This window comes from Petaurus breviceps, unplaced genomic scaffold (assembly GCF_028583685.1).
Source record: "Petaurus breviceps papuanus isolate PSGF00001 unplaced genomic scaffold, PetGlider_PUasm1.0 91041, whole genome shotgun sequence".
Classification (NCBI taxonomy): domain Eukaryota; kingdom Metazoa; phylum Chordata; class Mammalia; order Diprotodontia; family Petauridae; genus Petaurus; species Petaurus breviceps.
The window spans coordinates 18,744,063-18,759,129 of NW_027187400.1; the positions used below are offsets into that span (position 1 = coordinate 18,744,063).

Sequence of the window (15,067 nt, forward strand, 5' to 3'; positions counted from 1 at the left end):
CTTGTTTTGGAAAAGATCAACACAGATATTTTTAATCAACACTTACCAGAATCTTGAACAAGGAAAAGATTGTGATATGATAAAATGCAGTTGGGGTTAGCATTCTATTGAGTAGAATGAGCCCAGACTCCTTCAGATAGAACAATAATCACTTAATGTTTTATAAACACCCTTATAGACCCATTCTTCTAAGATGTCTCAATTATTTCCCCTCAAGTGTTCTTCCCCAGTTGATCTCAAGTGATCTGAAGTAATCAATCAAAGGGACTTCTTCCCTCCGATCACAGGTTCAGGAAATGGGGAGAGACAGGTTGATCTTTGGTGGGTCATAACTCTAATCTCTTTAGGAGAAGGCCTGGGTCTTAATCATAACTGAGATATTTTTCATTCTAAACTTAATTAGTCCCTTAATCTGTTCTCTTGGGCTTTAGAGTTTATTTTTGACCTTTTACTTATTTTCCTAAAAGAAAGAGGTTAGACTTAAGGGAAAGAATTTTAGTGGAAGGTTTTGTTTCCTGGGAAATTTGTTGAAATCTTGATAAAGTTTCCTTTATTCGGGCAATTATAGAAGGTATTTCAAACTAGAGAAATGTCTGTCTCTTAACTTTTTTTTTAAGATGAAGTGAAAAGGAGGTTTTTAAAAAAATGGGTTGCCACATTCCCTTGTGTCTGTATTTTATATTTCTGTGTATAATTATCCCTTCTACATCTTGGGTGTTAGGGGCATGGCACCCTCATGATCTGGAAAATCTGCATAACATTTTTTGACCCTCCCTTTGTACCAGAGAAGAAGTCTGAATTATTATGGTATTAAGAGATAAAATATGTTGATATTACATAATACTATGCATATATTTTATGCATTTTTGAGTTTCTAAACTCTTTCTGTCATCTTCTGACCTTTGTGTATCATCTGTGATTTCCTCAAACACCCCCGAAATTTCCATTTAATTTCTTATACTGACCCTGTTATATCAAGACTGTGGTAAGAAAAGTTGTGATGTGGAAGGGATAACAATATGTACATAGGGCAGCTAGGTGAAGTGGTTAGAACACCAATTCTGGAGTCAGAAAGACCTGAGTTCAAGTCTGGCTTCAGACACTAGCTGTGTGACCCTGGGTAAGTCTCTTTACTTTGTTTACCTCAGTTTCCTTATCTGTAAAATGAGCTAGAGAAGGAAATGACAATCCATTCCAGTGTCTTTGTCAAGAAATCCCCAAATGAGTCCACAAAGAGTTGGACAGGAATGAAAAACAACTTAACAAAATATACGTACATATTCTCCCTCTCGGCTAGATTGTAAACTTCCAAAGAGTAAGTACTGTACACTTTTTGTCATTGTATCCCCTGAGCCTAACAATATGGCTGTTACATAGTAGACCCTTAATGAATGCTTAGAACCAAGCCTTATATCTTTCAGTCTCTCTGAGACTCACCTTTTATGAGTCTCTCTCATCTTCATTACTGAAATGTAGCAAGAAGCTTCAAGTCTCATATGGGGGCTGAGGGGTGAGCAGACTGGTGCCCTTACCCTCACTCTGCAGTCTTACTGAGCACATAGCGAACGAAGAATTTTGTCTGGATGAATTTGAGCCTGGGCCTCTGTTTGTTTCTTCTGCTTTGTGTTCCTTCAGTAGACATGGGTGACTAAAATTAATCCTGAGAAGGTTATATCTAGGCTTGAAGGCCACCTTGTGAGTGTGAGAGGTTCTCTGGTTTGGAGCTCACTGAAGGTAAGATGATTTTCTGCACTGAAGAAGAGGACCACCAATGGGGAGCCTGGTTTTCAGGTCCAGAAGACCTGGAAGGCACTGTTTGGACAGTGCAAAACTGAGGCAAAAGGCAAAATGCTATTCAGCATTCCTGCAAATTATTTCATATTCCGATGTTAAAGTCTTAATTTCCCAGGAGAGTACTACAGTGGTTATGTTGTCTTACCATTTATGATTTGTCTTTATTAATGAATGCTTGTGACAGTCTTTTGTGTGGAGGGAATAAATACCTGTCCCATACTTGATTCACATTGTACACCAAATACCTTCCAGGCCTTCCCTTTTGGGAAGCTCCTACTACAAAGTAAAAGCTAAAATTTTACTTAAATTTTATTCAAGGCTCTCTGATGTAGGGGGAGCGAGGGGGAGTGTGAAAGTATGAGAAAGAGTATGAGAAAAGGAGCCCAAGTTCTCTCATTGGAAGCCAAGCTCCCCCAAGGACTGAACTTTGTTCAGTCTATTCATTGTATGCATTCTATGAAAAGGGCCCCTATCTCTGGAGAGGGAGAGTATGCAATGTGCTAGCCTTGGTCCCAGTAGTAATTTAAATAGTTATCTAACTATCTTTCCATCAATCTATCTCATAAATAAGAATCAATAATATAATTTATAAGGTTAAAACTACTCAAAAACTTTTTGCACACTATGTATAGACACACATATATGTATATATAAATTAATGTCTCTATATACAAACATAAAATTATATATTATGTGTGTGTAGATGTATAAACACATGTGTGCATCTTGGTCTACTGATTTCAAAGAATGCTAATTGGAAGAAGGTTCCATTCCTTGTAAGGGCTTGTTGCTTCTCTCTGATCAGCTAATTCATTGTCCTTTCTGTTTCTGTGTTTGTGTTTCCACAGTTATCTAATGCCTTGTCTGCCAAGGACACATTCAAATCAATTCCTGGCTACTTTAATTTCCTCTTGAAAGGTTTTTTGTTAAGACTAGTTGAGAGTGAATGCTTCTTTCCTTCCCCAAAGTCTCCCCTCTACTCCATGCCTGTAAGTAGCTACAGACAAGGTCCCTCTGCTTTCCAATCCTGGAATAGCTCTTGAAATGTGCTCTCCAGGGTCATTCAGGGAGATATTGGCTCTACAGTCTTTATCTTAGGAACAATGACAGGAAAAGAGAGAGAAGGAGATCACCATTAGTACTGATGTCTTTTCCATTGTGTCTGGTAGTTGGGGGACAAAGGTATGTGGTCACCATACCCATTTTATAGGTCAGGGAACTGAGATGCAGATTGGGAAGTGATTTGTCCAAAGTCATTATTGAAGCTGGGAATGGATCTTTATCTTCCAAATCCAAGACCTCTCCTCACTTTGGAGAGAAATTATTTTTCTATTATATTAATAACCAATTATTAAATTAGGATCCAGGCTTTTACTCCTGTTTCTTCATTGAGGCCCAGTTCCTATGGAAGGTCAGTCTCTGAAGGGCATAGCATATTGAGATTAACCCTAACCCTTAGGGAACAAGTTTTTCAGTCTTGGGCAGAAACTCATCCAAGTAGGAGACCTAACTCCTGTTCATTGTATAAACAGAATCTAATCTGGACAAGTTCTTACCTGAGGAAATGAGCCCCTGTCCTGGTACCCTTCTATTAGACTTTATGGTGACCCAGTCATGAAGGAAAAAAACCAACCAGAGTGGCCCGGATGGAGATGTATCCTAGATTGCTGGAGGTGACTGAGCCTCATAAACAAGTCACATTATCAGCAGGAGGAGCTGAAGCCTTCTATTCCACCTCCTCATTGAATGTCTACCAATCAGGATTGACTTTCACCTTTCAGGGGCATTTCCTTTTACAAAAGTATTTATCGTGTTTCCCCGATAATATGACACTGTCTTATTAAATTTTTTGGAAAGAAAAACACCAGAGGAGCGCGGTGTGCGTTTCACCGGGGGGGGGGAGGGGGGAGACGGTGCATACAGAGGGTACCGTAATGTAGCGTGTAGCGCAGGGGATCACCTTCACTACAGTAGCAATCTCAATAGGGCTTATTTTCGGGGGAGGGCTTATTTTAGAGGAATCTTACACAGTAAGGGGAGGGCTTATTTTCGGGATAGGTCTTATTATCGGGGAAACACGGTAAGCCTTCAATGTCATCTTTGGAAGGTCTTTGGTTGCCAAGAGAAACCACTGACCATCAATTTCTGGGTTATTAGCTAGCCTAATTAAGAAATTGAATATCAATTATGCAGAAACTCTGTCTCGGGTTTCTTCTTTTTCATCACAACTTCTTGCCTGACAATTCCTTTTGTCCATTAATCTTCATCACATGAGACCCAGAGTAAATCTTCAGAAGTGAAATGAAGTAGTCCATCTCTGCTCATCTCTGCCTTTGAGAACTTTTGTCTCCAGGCTCCAGTTCAGGTCCCACGTCTCCTACGAGGCTCTCCCCCACTCCCCAGTATTCTCTCCTTCCTCACATTTATCATGAGCACTTTGCTCACCACTCCCTTGACCCCTTTATTCTAGCCTCTGACACTTGCTAGCTGTGTGTTCCATGGCTTGTAAATATGGGAGTTGGGACCAGATCCCAGGGCTCTGGAGCCCAGGCCTTCTGTTAGGTCAAAGAATTCAGAGGAACAAGGCATTAGAGATTATCTAGGCCAACCCTCTCATTTTATGCAGGGGGAAAGTAAAAGCCAGTGGGAATGAATGATTTGACCAAGGTTACCCAAGAACTGAGGAGCAGAGCAGGGCTTTAAACGAAATACTCTTTCCAGTTCTTCACACTGTTCCTTTGTAGTAATCATCACCATCATCACCATCGTCAGCACCATTACTAACATTTATATAGTGCCTACTACGGGCCAGGTCCTGTGCTAAGTGCTTTACAAATATTTTCTCATTTGATCCCCACAATGATCCTGGGAGGCGATATTATTATTCCCACTTTAAAGTTAAATAAACTGAGGCAGAAAGAGGTTATACAATTGCTCACAGTCATGAATCTGGTAAGTATCTGAGGTCTGATTTAAGGTCAGGTCTTCCTGATTCCAGGTCCAGTGAGTTCTTCATTCCCTGTGCTACTGACTGCCTAATGTATTGTTTCTTAAAAAGCTTCACCTGATGTAGGTATCAGTTTGTGCTCTGGAATGCTGGAATCAGCCTGCAAAGGTAACATGTCAGAAACCCTGGGTGCCATAGCAATGCTCCAGGTGACTTAAGGGACCCACTTTCCTCCAGGATCCCTGGAGGGGAAGGACATGATAGTTGGATAAGAACCCACTCCAACTGCATCAGTTAGTTTCTGGTTATATCTTTTATTTCCTTTTCCCTTTACAAAGGGCCCATTTCCCAGGATCCTCTGGTTAGTTTTCTGCTATCACCTGTGGAAGATACAGGAGAGGAGTTCAGGAAACTTGTTCATCAGTATCAGATTGCCCAAGATGGCAGCCAGTTGTACTTGGAGGATTTCTAATATTTTAGAGGGTGGGGCAGTAGCCAAGAAATGTTTCCAGCTTCATTTACTTTTCTTGTCTTCTAAGCCATGGAAATTCTCTTGGTCCTGTGGTCCCCTGCAATCCTTAGCCCAGATCATTCTTTTTCTTTTTAAAAATTTTTGTCAAATTTTGTTTTTTAAAAATTTATATAGCATTCATTTTCAAACATTTCTCTTTTTGGTCCCTTTCTTTTCTTTTCTTTTGCTTTTTGGAGGGCAATTGGGGCTAAGTGACTTGCCCAAGGTCACATGACTAGTTTTTAGTGTTAAGTGTCTGAGGTCAGATTTGAACTCAGGTCCTCCTGACTCCAGGGCCGGTGCTCTATTCACTGCTCCACCTAGCTGCCCTTAGGTCCCTTTCTTGTGAGTCATTTGTTGTAACAAATATTTAAAAGGAAGTTCTGCAGAACTAATCAACATATTGATCATGTCTGCCAGAATATGCAGCTGTCCATCCCCCTAGATCCCCACCTCTGTAAAGAGTAGAGGGATGGGCATTTCTCAACTCTTCTCTGGGGAAAACATGGCCTTTGTAATATCATTTCCTTCACTGAACGCTTTCCAAATGTCTATGTCTGTCACCCTATTTCAGTTTTTCAATGATTTGATTTTCTCCATCAAGAACTCTCCGGATTTTCAAAAATCAGGGCTTGCCACTTCATATCTTTAGAAGGTATCCTAGTTGATGACCATCAGGGCTTTTCTACCACTGTATGGAAGGTCCTGAGCACAAGGTAACAGCCTGCATCATGAGTTTCATTCCTTTTCTCCTCTATCAAGGTATATTCTTTGTTGTAGCTTTTTACCATACCAGGTTACTTCTAGTTCTAATAATTTATATTCTCTCATTTTATTTTTTGAAGCCGCTTTTGGCTCTGACATTCTCTGTCCTAAGAGTCCCTCCCAGCTCTGACATTCTGTGTTCTAAGGGCAGGACCCTTTCAGTCCTGACCTGTATTCTAAGGCCCTCCATGTTCTAACATACTATGTTCTAATGGCCACCCCAATTCTGACATCACCTCTGACCTTATGTTTTCTAAGGCCCTTCCCCAGCTCTGATCTTCTGTGCTCTAAGATCCTCCTATCTCTGACATTCTCTGTTCTAGAGGTTGTTTTCAGCCTTAACATTCAATGTTCTATGGTTCTTCTTCTTCTTCTTTTTTTGGCTGGGGGGAAGGCCAGGCAATTGATGTTGTGACTTGCCCAAGGTCACACAGCTAGTAAGTGTGTTAAGTGTCTGATCTCAAATCTGAACTCAGGTCCTCCTGACTTTAGGGCTAGGGCTCTATTCACTGAGCCACTTAGCTGCCCAATATGGTTCTTTTTAACCACAAATGTTCCACTTCAAGGTCCCCCTGAGTTCTCCCAAACCATCTCTTCTAGCTCTAATGTTCTTTGGTTCTTTCATATAACTCATTTCTTTCCCATCCCTCAAGACGAAACTACTTTGCCATGAGGCTGAGTGGCTGCTCTTAAGACCTCACATGCCCATATTTTGATGCATCTCTTCATACCATGCTAAGGAAGCAGAGCAGGGCTCTGGTCTTGGGAAACAGGTGGAAACTCTCACCTTATTGATCCAGTCAATGTAGTCAGAGACCCGGGTAAAGACAGTGGGTTTCCGAGGGTAGTTGCAACCAAGTGATGAGCCAAAGCTCACGATTCCATGCACTTCATAGTGACCATCATCTGCCTGGCAGTTCAGTGGGCCACCAGAGTCTCCCTGTGGGGAACCCAGCGTTCAGTGAGATTGGATTAAGGGGCTTTGGGGGGAGACGTCTTAAGCACACAGAAGTTGGCTTTTCCAATAAGTTCATGACTTGTCTATACAACACAAATCTGCATTTAATGTATTTGGTTGTAATACACACCATTCTGGCTCTGGAAAAAGAGAAGCCAATGGCAGAGGCAGCTACAGCGTGGTAAGGCTCTAGAGTGAGGCTGGAGTAGGTGTTTTGTCCTTCAAAGAGCATTTGAGAGGATTCCTGATCATACCCATGGGTAGAACTGCGGACTGGACTTTGAGGGATGTGAAAGAGTCCCTGGGCCTCAAACTAGCAGGCCTGACATCCCTAAGATTCACCTTTCCTTTAGAAATATGGTTGAAATGTCAATGCTTCTGGGAAATTTCTTTTTCTTTCTTTTTTTGGAGGGCAATTTGGGTTAAGTAACTTGCCCAAGATTACACGGCTAGGTTTTTTTTTTGTGTGGGTGTTAAGTGTCTGAGGCCGGAACTGAACTCGGGTCCTCCTGACTCCAGGACTGGAGCTTTACTCACTGAGCCACCTAGCCGCCCCATTCTGAGAAATTCCTTGTCAAGCCATGATCAGCCATTAACACCAGAAATACAGGTTTTAGGACCATATTCTGAAAGCTTGATCTTAGAGGGCTTCTTCTTCAAATCTTTTATTTTATAGTTAAAGAACTGGAGACTTGGAGGGTATAAATGACATCCTCAACATCAGTATGATAATGGTAATGATGACTGTATTTGACATACAGCCCTTTCATACGGTACTTGTTAAATATTTTACATACCTTATCTCATTGAAGCCTACCAATTGAAGTCATTGAAATCTACCTCTGTGAGGTAGACCCTATAGACATTCATTGTCCTAATTTTACAGATGAGGAAACTGAGGCTCAATGAGATTAAATATTTATTATTGTTATTCAGTCTTGTCCAACTTTTCATTACCCCTTTTGGGGTTTTCTTGGCAAAGATATTGAGGTAGTTTGCCATTTCCTTCTCCAGCTCATAACACAAACAGGGTTAAGTGACTTGCCCAGGGTCACACAGCTAGTAAATGTTTGAGGTTAGATTTGAACTCATGAAGATGAGTCTATTTGAGTCCAAACCCAGTGCTATATCCATAGCATCATCTGACTGCAAGATTAAATTGTTATGCTGTATGGTGCATGTATTTGAATCTTGGTTTGTCTAGTCTTTCCAGCAATCTTTCTACTCTGCCTCACTGTCTCTTTTGCTCATGGGATCATTTATGGAAAAGACCTCAGAGACCGTTTGGTCAAGTTTCCTCCTTTTTCAAACAAGAAACAAACCCAGGGAGGTTGCTTAAGATCATATAAGCAATTAGAAATGGAGGCTTTGGGGCCAGGTTCTAATTCCCTGACCAGCTAGTTTTTCATCTATCTGGAATGAAACAAGTGTGATCCTGGCTGTGTGGCTCATTTCTGGTCAGAGAAGGGGCGTGTATGAGTAAGGAAAATGTGCCCATTTTCCACACTTACATTGCAACCGGAGATCGACCCATCACCACCGGCACACACCATGTTGGTTTTCACAGAGCTGCCCCACCAGCTGGAGAGGGAGCAGGTGTCAAAATCTACCACTGGCAAGGGAGCCTGCTGCAAGATATCTGAAGCAACTCCATTGGCTGGAAGGAGACCAGAGACAGAAAGAGTTCATGGGGAGGGGATTTCATGAGAAAGAGGGGGCTCTGGAAATTACAGAAGCATCAAAGGAGAGTATGAGGAGAAGAAAGGAATTGTGGGAGGGAGAGGGATTTGCCCAAAGTCACCCTGCCAGTGAATGCAAGGAGTTGGGACTCAAACCCAAATCTTCTGAAAGACTAATGCTCTTTGAATCCCCAGGATCAGGAAAACATCCTTCAAATGTCTCCACTATAGTTTTCTCAAAGGTTACAACATGTGAATTGTAATTCTAGTAGCTTGCATTTTTGTGGCACCAGAAGGCTTGAAAAATTCTTTCTTCATAACTGCCCCATGAGGGAGAGTATGGAAATATTGTTATTTCTATTTTATAGATGGGGAAATTGAGTCTCAGAGAGAAGTGCCTCCTTTACAGTTACAGCTAGTGTATGGCCAAGCAGGGACATGAATCCAAATTAACTCTCTCAAAATCATAGTATCCTAGATTTAGGGCTAGAAATAAACTTAGAGTTCATGCCTCTCATTTTACAGATGAGATAATAGACGCTTATGTGTGTTGGTCAAAGTCACACATGTAGTGGACATCAATAGGTGATGATATAGAAACATGCAGGACTGTAGGCTTCTGGGCAAATTACTTTAGAGTGTCCCTAGGCAAGTCTGTATGACTCTAAATGATTGGAAATGTGCCCATTTGCCTTGGTGAAGAAAGGCTACTCTCTAGAAGCTCCTGGAGGACTGATGAAATTAGGAAGTCTGATGAAAATCAAATAATAAAAGGAAACAGATATCCCAAAGGAAAACCTCTGACCTCAAGGGCTGCCCTGCCAATCTTGGAGCTCCCTTTGCATTTTCAGTCCCATGAAGGAAGCTTTATGAGTGTCATTACCCTTTTTGGATATGCTCTACACGAAGAAATAGAGGTTCAAAGACCAAAGGACTATAGGATTTAGAGCTGGAGGGGATAGTCAGTTATGTGGTCCAATCCTCTCATATTACTGGTGAGGAAACTGAGGCTCAGATTGAGAGCGTGACTTGTCTAGGATACACAGCTATTCAGTAACTGACTCGGGAGGTGAACCCCTATCTTCTGACTAGTAGTGTATGCTGTTTCTGCTTTTATCACTAAATTGGTGGGTATTAGTTGCATTGTATCTTAGTAAACAGCTAAGTACCTTAACATTTGGTTTCAATTTCACCTTTCAATGCCACCTTTCACTGGCATATAATTGGTATAGGATTTGTATCTCTTTTGTAGAACCCAGAGACGCTTATTCAAGGCAAACCCAAGGGATATGATTTCACCTGGGGAGGTATTGAGGCATAATGGAAGAGAAATGAGTTGGAGTCAGAGAACTGGGTTCAAATTGTGACTGTTATCTCTAACTTGATGACCTTGGGTCAGTGATCCCACTTCTCCTGGTTTGCTTCTTCATCTGGAAAATGATGGAATTAGAGATGATGGCCTCTGAGGTGACTTCCAGCCATGAAGAGCTGGAGTCACTGGCTTCAGAGAGCCAATTGCTACATTTTCAGTGTGAGCATTTATGCCATGGAAAGAAGGAAATGCTGTCTATAAATCAGGGTTTGGTTTGTAGTTTTGTTGTCTAGATTTAAGAAAGTGCTGGAGAAAATGTAAATACTACAGCTTAAACTTAAGTGTTTTCATCTTTCCCCCTTCCCCCACCTCCCAGAGAACCAGCTTTCAAGCCTTTACTGGCCTCTCTGTGCTTCCCGTTTCAGATTCTATAGAATGTCCCTTCTACAATTGTCCCTTATCTAGTAATACAGACCTGCATTCCTGACCCCAGAATCATATCTCAGCAGAAGATCAGGGATGCCCAGAGCCAGGGGGAAAAGTGAGAAGGGTTGATGGACCCTAAGAACCTTTTCAGGGCTCCAGGGGCCCTGAGGCCAAAGTTAGGAGATCAGTGACTGCTCTGGATTCCAATCTATGGCTGTGTGGTTTAGCAGGATCAACACCAGGTTTGTTATCAGAAAATCTAGGCTCAAACCCCACCTCTGCTACTTGTCATTTTGGTCACTTCCTCCTCTCTGTCGCTTTATAATCCAAACCCTTTTCAGCTCTAAATCTTGGGGTGACTTTCCCCACATTATTTTAGCATCCTCTGCTCCCTGTCACCTTTCTCCAATCAGCCTGAGGCAGTAGAGTGGGGAGAGAGCCTCCCAGGTCTTTGGTCTGCTACAAATGATTGGGTGGGGACTGAACTCTGCCTCCCAGACCACTATCCTGCTGTCCCTTCCCACATCTGGGCTCCCACTTACTCTCCAGCAGTCCCCAGCCTGTGACAAAGCAGGCATAATTGTTGGGCAGGACAGTGCCAGCAGGAGGCAGGCTGGCTGGCTGAATCTTGTCAGACAGAGAGACAGAGTTGGCCAGCTTGAGCAGGGCAATGTCATTCCTGAGTGTGGGAGAGAGAAGAGAGAGTCTGAAGAGAGTGGGCTTCTGGCCATCTTTGTTCACTAATTTAACCTGAGTTCACTCCAACAAAATCGAAGTAGCCCAGAATATTATGTTCTCCTTTCTTAAACACACACACACACACACACACACACACACACACACACACACAAGTAAATATTTCTCCTCCCTCTCCTTCCCTCCACCTGCAGAGGATCGTCAGTCAGGGATGAGGGGCAACCTGAGTTGTTGTAGGAAGTACCTGTGTCCATGAGCTCACAGATCTGTTTGACTGTGTAATTAGGCTTGGAGTAATGGTGATTTCTAAGCAATCAGAGGGAGAATGTATGAAACTTAGTTGCAGACTATCAGATCAGTAGGTCTCCCTGACTCTTGTCCCTTCTTTCTCAGTTCTATCCTTAGGCCATGGCCAAGTGCACATGGCTAAAGCATTGGTTTCCTGGGGGCCCTCCCTGCTCAGAGATCTTTAGTGAAGGACTCCTCATTAGAGAGAGAATCAGAGACCATCAGAGCACAAAAAGTCCTTAGAATTCATTCAGAAGTGTCAAACTCCCATGCCTCATGTGGACCAGCAAAATTTCCCCAGTACAACTCAAACCAGATTACAATGTAATAGAGAAACACATTGGAAAATAATTTGTAAAAAAAATTCTGTATAATATACATGTTAATTTGTGGTTTTCTAAGTCAAGATGCTACTGGCAGGGATCCATTTCTATTTGAGTTTGACACCACTGAAAATTTCTAAGCCACAGAAATTCAATACAACAGGAGATAGTGTGTCACCACTGAAAATTTCTAAGCCACAGAAATTCAATACAACAGGAGATAGTGTGTCACAAAGGAAAGCCTGATGGACATAGAATGCTCTGATCTAAGTTAAAGTCCAAACTCGAAGGACTTGAGTTCTAATCCTGGCTCTGTTACTTACCACTACTTGTCTGTATAAATCACTAAAATCTCTCTATGCCTCCGTTTCCTCATCTGTATAATGAGGTGCTTGTACTCAATGGCCTCTAAGTTTTCTCCAGATTTCTGTGGTTAGGATACTATGATTTTAAGGGATTAGGAGTGATTCCATTTGGGGAGAGATCACAGAGTTAGGAATTATTTTTTTTAGCTTGAGTCTAAAGGGGATCATCTACAACTCCAACCACACTCTCTCCCCTGAACCCTATTTTGTGAATTTCTAACTTGCTTTCAGACTCGACTTATTTTCTGCAGACAGCCTTTCCCAGTTCCCTCAGCTGCTAGTGCCTTCTTGCTCAAGACTACTTTCCATTGATTCTGTACAGATCTTACATGCAGCTAGTGATGTACATGTTTGTCTTCCCCATTAGAATTTGAGCCCTATGAGGACAGAGACTATCTTTTCTTTTCTTTGTATCTATAGATCTTGACAAAGTTCTTGGCACATAGTAGGGGTTTAATAAATGTTTGTTGACTTACTTCCATGAGACAGAGCTTCAGATAGGTAGATATATGGAGCATTTATTAAATGCTTCAGATACTGGAGAGAGTGATCAAAACTCTCCACAGTTTTCTCTAAGCTGAGTGTTTATTCCCACTCTGATAAGTCATCCTTGCATCAAGTAAAGGAAATGGAAAATTACTTATTAATTCTGTCCTACCAGGGTGTTTTCCCACATAGTGTTTGACTTGGTTGTCTGCTGAGGTCTCTCTCAACCCTGAGATTCTGTGATTCTCCTTCCTAAACAGTCTCCTTCCTATCTGGTTACTCTCATCTGCATATGCTGTGCTTTGTCAATGTCCTTCCTAAAATGTGGCTGTAGATGTGACCTGGGGTCTGTGGTCTGTCTGGTGGTACTATCCCTGCTCTTATTGCAGACATTTTCACACATTCCTTTCCATACATTCTGATTAACTAAGTATGTTGTCATCAGAGTTCATCTGTTCCATCCCTAGGAGATTAAGGCACTTGACAGAGGGCATCCCCTTCTCAAGGGAAGGTTAGCTTTTTCTTCCTTAGCCTTACTGCCTTCCATAAGAATCCCTTCCCTCTTCCTAATTCAACCCAAAGAAGAAAATACCCATTGTACCCATTGGCAAGCTTGCCATTCCAATCCTCATGGACCACCAGCTTTGTAACACTGACAGCCAGAGTTCCTTCCTCATCAGTGGACAGGCTGTGTTTCCCCAGCTGCACTCGATAGGTCCTAGAAGAGCTGCAGAAGAGAATAGAGATAAGAGGATCAGCTCTGTAGGGAGTGATGGTCATCAGCATTGTGGACAAGCATTACAGTTTTCTGTCTGAGACCAGTCTTTGACCCTCACAAGTTCCCAAGAGCCCTGCAGAGGGCTTGTGACAATTTACTCAAAGACAATTTGGTGGCCTCTTGCCCTGGATTTTCTTCAGTGACTCTGGGGATGATTTAAAATCTGTGATTTCATGGGTATTGTGCATCCGCTGATGATCCAGAAATTCCCAACACTGCCATATCCTGGAACAGTGCTTCTCAAACTTTTTACATGGTAAAATATTTCTGATTAAACAAAAAAAACTCTGGCCAAGCCAAATCCTTTTTTTTTTTTTTTTCAAGCAATCGGGGTTAAGTAACTTGCTCAAAGTTACACGGCCAGTTATTTCTGGGTGTGGTGCTGAGTGTCTGAGCCCGGGATTCGATCTCCAGGTCGTCCCAACACTGGAGCCGGTACTCTTACTCACTGAGCCACCTGGCCGCCCCCAAGCCAAATCCTTTAAAATTACTATTTTTCAATGTGTACTGAGAAAAACCATATTTACTTGGGTGGTGCAGTGCATAGAACTGGGCCTATGGTCAGGAAGACCTGTGCTGAAATCTGGCCTCAGACACCATCTGTGTGATACTGGGCAAGTCACTTAATCTTGTTTGCCTCAGTTTTCTCATCTGTAAAATGAGCTAGAGTAGCATATGGCAAAGCACTCAAGTATCTTCACCAAGAAAACCCCAAATAAGGTTATGAAGAATCAGACACGACTGAGACGACTGAACAACAAGAGGAAACAACACAAAGTTCATCAAACAAACAAACTAAACTTTGGGTGTTTGATCGTTTCTTGTCATACAGTTAGAGAAACATTGCCTTAGAAGATGTTTCGATGAGTGAGTGTCCCCAGATTAAAAAGCCTTGTTCAGACTGAGATTACGGTGTAATGGAAAGAGTGATCAACCTGGGGTTTAAGATCTAGGTTGGAATTCTGGCTTTGACACTTATTAACTGTGGGACCTTGAAGTAACAATGTCTCTCCTTGTAGACTCTGTTTCCATATAAACAAGGCAGGTGGACTAGAACCAGAGGTTCTTGACATGGGGACCATGAATTTGTTTTTAAAAAGATTTTGATAGCTGTATTTCAGCATATTTGAAATCTTACATGCTTTATTTTGTGCTTTTAAAAAGATTCTGAGAAAGACTCTATGGGTTTCACCAGATGCTGCCAAAGGGGTCTAAGCCACAAAGAATGTTAAAAACTCCTGGTAGATGAGCTCTAAAATACTTCCTATTGTATGATCGATGAACCTGTGCTCTGGTGCTGAGCTTTGGCTGGCCTTCAGGTGATGGACACCCTGTCCATTCTTGGCCCTGAACTTGAAATCTCTAGAACTTGGGAGGACTGGCCCAAGCAAGTCTGCTGGGATGGTCTTTGAGAACATAAAACCATGTCTATACCAAAGTGAAGAATTGTCAGGGAATTTTAGTGGAGAAATCAGAGAGAGAGAAGTAGGGAGAAAAGAGAGAGGCTGAGACAGAGAGATAGAGAGACAGACAGAGAGGAGAGGAGAGGAGAGGAGAGGCAGAATGTGAGAGAGAGAGAGGCTGAGAGAGGAAGAGTCTGAGAAAGAGAGAAGAGAAACAAAGAGAGAGGGAGGGAAGAAGAAAGAATATGGGGGTGAAGGTGGAGAGAAAGAGAGACAGAGACAGAGAGATACAGAGAGAGAGACAGAGAGACAGAGAGAGAGAGAGAGAGAGAGAGA

The 15,067-nt window shown here is 42.1% G+C and overlaps 1 protein-coding gene across 1 annotated transcript in view; it reads right to left on the minus strand.

The window, feature by feature from the left end:
- Positions 1-15,067, minus strand: part of LOC138154312 (chymotrypsin-like elastase family member 2A) — a 61,011-nt gene that overhangs the window by 7,829 nt on the left and 38,115 nt on the right. The window contains exons 4-7 of the mRNA XM_069078942.1: positions 13,152-13,277; positions 10,935-11,071; positions 8,487-8,632; positions 6,805-6,957 (exon numbers count right to left, since the gene is read on the minus strand). Of these exons, the coding sequence (XP_068935043.1) occupies positions 6,805-6,957; positions 8,487-8,632; positions 10,935-11,071; positions 13,152-13,277 (562 nt within the window). The remainder of the gene's footprint in view (positions 1-6,804; positions 6,958-8,486; positions 8,633-10,934; positions 11,072-13,151; positions 13,278-15,067) is intronic.